Source organism: Myxine glutinosa, chromosome 3 (assembly GCF_964187855.1).
Source record: "Myxine glutinosa chromosome 3, kmMyxGlut1.1, whole genome shotgun sequence".
Taxonomy (NCBI): Eukaryota; Metazoa; Chordata; class Myxini; order Myxiniformes; family Myxinidae; genus Myxine; species Myxine glutinosa.
The window spans coordinates 163896375-163901747 of record NC_136263.1 but is presented as its reverse complement, the minus strand read 5'-3'; the positions used below and the strand labels follow the sequence as shown (position 1 = coordinate 163901747).

General features: G+C 49.0%; 1 protein-coding gene across 1 annotated transcript; it reads right to left on the bottom strand.

Annotated features, from left to right (window-relative positions):
• Nucleotides 1-1579: 1579 nt before the first annotated feature.
• LOC137416887 (protein FAM200C-like) lies at nucleotides 1580-3337 on the bottom strand. Its single transcript, XM_068102578.2, has one exon. The coding sequence runs from the start codon at nucleotides 3335-3337 to the stop codon at nucleotides 1580-1582; it is 1758 nt and encodes a 585-aa protein (XP_067958679.2).
• Between the last annotated feature and the right edge of the window lie 2036 nt (nucleotides 3338-5373).

Here is a 5373-nt window from a genome sequence, read left to right as displayed (position 1 = left end):
GCCACTCACCTTGGCACCTCGTCTCCGCACCTCCTCCGCCACCTGCAAACTCTTTATTTGGTTGTGAGCACATCATCATGATTTGAACACAGACCTTGTACATATTCCATTACTTCCTCCTTTATCTCCCTCTTAGTTTCCCTCCGTCTCTTCTTAATTTCACTCACCCCCTCTTCCACATCCTCTAACTTTTTCTTCACCTCTTTCATTTCCCGGTGCGCCCCCTCAATTTCTTCCTCTAAAGCCACCTTAGTCATCTCTATGTGCGTCCTCACCTCCCGTTCTTTCATCTCCATTGCCTCCGTTATCTCATCCAACCTCTTTGTCAACCACTCATGTACCATCTGACATTCCCTCTTTGTCGCTATAAGTTCCTCTTTTATCTCTTTCTGCATCGCCTTCAACCCCACGATTACCGCAGTGTTCTTCTCCACTTGCTCCCCTAATTCCTTTTGTCCCACCGTCAGCTGTTCTACTCCCCGTGTCAGGTCCTCTATGCCCCCCTGTAACCTAGCCGTATTATTCCTCACCTCTTTCTCCATACGCTCCTCACCTCGCTTTACCTCCTCGCGTACCCCCGCAAACTCCTCGCCCACACCTCGTCTGATCTCCTCCCCCATTTCTCCCATCTCCTTGGTAGAGGCTGCCCTCATCTGTTCCAAGTCATTTCTCTGGGCAGCCAATTTAGTTTCTAACCCGATTTTCACCTCCTCTATCTTATCTCCCATCTGTTTAATTTCCCGGGCAGATTGCTCCCCTATTTCCCTCAATTTGCCTTCCATTGTGTTTTCTAACCCCCTTAACCCATTCTTCACCCCTTCCATCTGGTTCTCCTGGGCAGCCATTCTATTTTCCAACCCCGTTAACCCCTCTTTCGTTTCCCCGATTTGGTTACCCACGTCATTCAGTTGGCCCCCCAATTTACCTGCTAGCCCTTCCAACCTGTTGTCTATCCCCTCAAATTTATTGTCTAGCCCCTCAAATTTATTGTCTAAACCAGGGGTTCTTAACCTTTCTAGTGTCGCGCCCCCTTTAGCAATTGTTGCTCGTCTCCATGCCCCCCTCCACCTACATCTGACGAAGCCGCTCGTTGGGGAGAGCGCGAGAGGGGTCTCCCCTCTCGCGGGGGGGGGGGGGGTCTGGGGGCTCCCCCCCAGGAAATGTTTGAATTCTAGGTGCTCTGTGGTGCATTCTGAGGGGTTTGTTCGTTGATATTGAAGCCAGCCAGGGCTGGGCCCTGGGCCCTGGCTATTGACGTAGATTCTGTTAACAGCCAGGGCCCTAAGCATGGCAGCCAGGGCCGGACCCTGGCGGGCCCTGGCTTATTTCAAACACTGGATCTGGTACCCCTGAACAGATAATGTTCTTTCAAAATAACAAAGGAGAGATTACAAACCTCGTTTTATTGCATCAAAACGCAAACAAGCTCAAGGTACGGATCGATGAAAGGAAAGGGTAACTACACAAAACACGTTTGTTGAAATGTCACGTCAAAGGACGCAAAATCAATGAAACAACAATTTAGTCACTAAAGAAGCAATGCCAAAAATCTCACTAAATTTTAGTGAGATGGTTGGCACTACTTCTTAGCTATCAGATCCGGAATTCGTGGTCGCGTGCCAGAGAGAGCACAGCGCAGATCTCCTTCAACGTTCAGCTTGCTTCTGTATTTGGTCTTGACAGCGACCAGCGCGGAGAATGCAGCCTCGCAGAGATACGTGGATCCGAACATCGTCAGAATCCGAACAGCTTGAAGCGAGATCAGAGGATAAACAGGAAGATACTTGACCCAGAATGTCTCCAGGTCCAGAATTTCAAAGTCATCCTCAGCCGAGGAGTTGAACTTCAGCTCCAGAAACTCCTCCTGGACCTCGTCCGAAACATCAGCTACGTCGCATTGGAATGGGTTTCTGATGAATTTCCAGGTCTTTCGCTTTTCGTCCAAGTCAGGAAAGTAGCGGATGAAATCCGCTTTGAGTTCAGTCAGATGATCGATGATTTGGTTCTTTAACTTTGAATCGAGAAGGCCGTCCGGAACGGCAGAGTCCAAGTTTGGGAAACAAGCTATGTTTCCGGCCTCCATTCGGCATTTCCAGAGGTCGAGTTTAGCCATGAAGGCTCGAATGGCGTCGTATTGCTTGATAATGTTTATGTGCTTCCCTTGCAGTTTTTGGTTGATACAGTTGAGTGCTTCGAAGATGTCTACGAGGTAAGCTAGAGACAGTTGACATTCTCGGGACTGGAACATTTTGTAGAGATCCGCCTTCCGCTGCACGTCTAGGAATGTTGCGACTTCTTCCCTCAGCTCGTAGACTCGCCCCAACATGTTTCCCTTCGAAAGCCAACGCACGTTTGTGTGGAAAAGCAAGGCTTGATGATCGCAGTCCAAGTCCTTGCACAGCTGTTTGAACAGGCGACTGTTTAAGGCTCCACCTTTGATAAAGTTGACTACCTTGATAGCCAGGTTCAGGAAATCCCTCATTTCAGCGGGCAGGGTCTTAGATGCTAAGGACTCACGATGGATAATGCAGTGTGTACCAATAGCAGAGGGACTCTTTTGTTTCACCTTCGTAACGAAACCTGAACGCGAGCCAAGCATGGCCGGAGCTCCGTCTGTGCAAACACCTACCAACGCGTCCCATGAAAGTCGATTTTCTTCGAAGAACTTCGATACCACTTCAAAGACATCCGCTGCTGTCGTGTAAGTTTCCAGGGGATGACAAAATAGCATTTCCTCCTTCACGCTGTCGCCTAATATGAAACGAGCATACATGAGCAGCTGAGAACACTGAGCCACGTCTGTCATTTCGTCGCATTGGATGGCAAAGACAGGCGAGGCCCTTATCTGGTCAGTCACTTGTTCTTTGATGTCCTGAGACATTTCATCGATCCGTCCCTTGATGGTATCGTTCGACAGGGAGATAGCCGAGAGTTTCTTCGCACTATCCTTCCCCAGGATGAGCTCTGCCGCTCGCAGTAGACTCGGTTTAATGAGAGTCTCTCCGATTGTATGGCTCTTCTTGTTCTTTGCTACTAGCAGGGCAATCTCGTAGGACGCCTCAACGATCTTTGACGTCTGTTGCCGAAATGTCCCACTGCTGTCCAACTTAGCTCGCTTCAAGGCTTCCCTTTTCGCCACAAAGAATGCCTGTGATTTGTCTGCTAGTTCAGGATGGGTTGTCCTCAAGTGGCGTTCCAAACGTGTTGGCCGCATGGCATCATTGCTCAGAGTCTTGTAACATATAACGCACTGAGGAACTTCTGCGTCACCCTTTTGAAGTGCCACAAATCCGAACTTGATGTACTCGTCTTGGTATTTCCTCTTTTTCGCACTCATTGCCATTGACTTCGATTCCAGTTAATAATCTGTCGGAAGAAAAAAAGAAGTGTTAGTTGAGACTGAAACAAACTAGGAATTATATAAGGCGCTATCTTTTCGGTTAATTAATTTTTTTCAGTAGGGGGATTATAATTTCCGTTTGGGGTTATTTAGACGTTTATACTGCCGTCCCGCGCCCCCTCTGAAAATTGCTCACGCCCCCCTTGGGGGGCGCGCCCCACAGGTTAAGAACCGAGGGTCTAAACCCTCAATTTTACTGTCTAACTTCCAAATTTGGGCACTAGTACCCCTTGCTTCGTCCCTCTGGGTGTCTATTTTACTTTCTAATCGCTCACCCATCTTTAGCATGAGGGCCTCCATTTGCACCATGAAGAGGTTCAAATTTACCGGCGGCGCTGCTACAGTCACGGGCGCAGCGAAATTTGGTGCCGCTGCAACCTCGTGCACGAGGGCGCCATTTTGTGCGCCTGAAACTTCTGCAACCACATCCTCATTTCTCTCATCCTCCATAATCACTCCCACCCCCTCCCTGGGGTCCTGGGTTGATTCTAACCCCTCTAACTCCCCAACCGGCATCCGATCACCTTGACCATCCATGGCACGATTTTAAATTTAAGATGTTAAAATAAAATTGTGGGCCACTCGTAATTTGAGCGCACTAAGCGCGCTTCAGGTCCGAATCCCACTCCCGACACCAAATGTTGCGGATCTCTATGTCGGCCTTCTTCCCCTTAAGAAGGGGGGATTAGTCCCCTTGTTTGTGACGAACCGACGTGAGTCCTGACGCTGCACCGCTCCCTCCGGAGAGGGAGGAGCGCAACCCCGTTCGCGACCGCGGACAGATGTTAATTGCCGAGCGGTTTAGCAACTGCGGCACGAACTATTAACCAGAACTGACCCGATCCTTAACGTTGGCCAAATCGTGCCACAGGTATTCAATGAGGGAAATCACTAAAGCAAAACGGATGTAAAGGAAAGAAAGGCAAGGTAGGAAGAACAAATATAATTTATTACTAATATTTACACAAATCAAAGGAACCAAGGAAGAAGGAAGAATAAGAAAATAATTTACAGAAGGAGGAAGAACCAGAAGACACAGCAGCATACATGAGCAGCTGAGAACACTGAGCCACGTCTGTCATTTCGTCGCATTGGCTTATTCCCAGGGACAAGACAGACAGAACGAACTCACTCACACGAATAGGGGTAGATGGATGCCAGCGATCGATGGTTGGGAAGGCAGAGAAAGGGCCAGGCAGATGGTAGGCATCGAGGTCCAGCTCCAAACGCGCGCTCCGGTCCACGCTTTTTGGGTCGAGGCGAAAATCCCGGGAAACAGCTCCGCTCCGGGCTGGCAACGAGGAGCCGGCAGCTCCACGTATTCGGCTTCACACCGGCAGCTTGCTTTATTCGTCCTCCGCCTCCTGCGTCTCCGAAGTTCTCTTTACACTCCACAGAATCTGCCTCTGGCCCAGTGCACCTCCCTCAGAAATCTCTCTCTCGTCTGGCCCCTTACGCATCTCTCTGGCTGGGGGCTGATGCAATGGGTTTTATAACCCAGCCCTCTTGAGCCATACCCACTCATCCTTGGTTGGTCGGCAAGGGCTTTCCTGGCTCCACCTTCAGATGATGATGGGCGGGCAACGCCCTTCTTCACCGGGCTGACCACGTGCGTAATGGAGTCAAATGTAGTTGGTAATGCGGTTGGCAATGGAGGTTCTGCGGCAATTGAAAGGGGATTCTACCTTATTTCAATTTGATGCAATGCAGTGTCAACTATTGGGAACAGAGCCTTCAACTACATAGAATAAGGAGATAACTATTTAAGAGGGTATATGATTGGCTACGTGTATGTATATGGAGTAACTAGGAGGACGACTTTTGACCTTTACACACGGAGGGTGATATTTACAACAATTCATTACACTTACAACAACACAAAAAAAAAAAAACAATGCTCAAATCCACAACAATATGTTTAGAGTCGGTTCTCAGGGTTCTATTGGACTTGCGAAGTTCAGTGTTAATTGTTA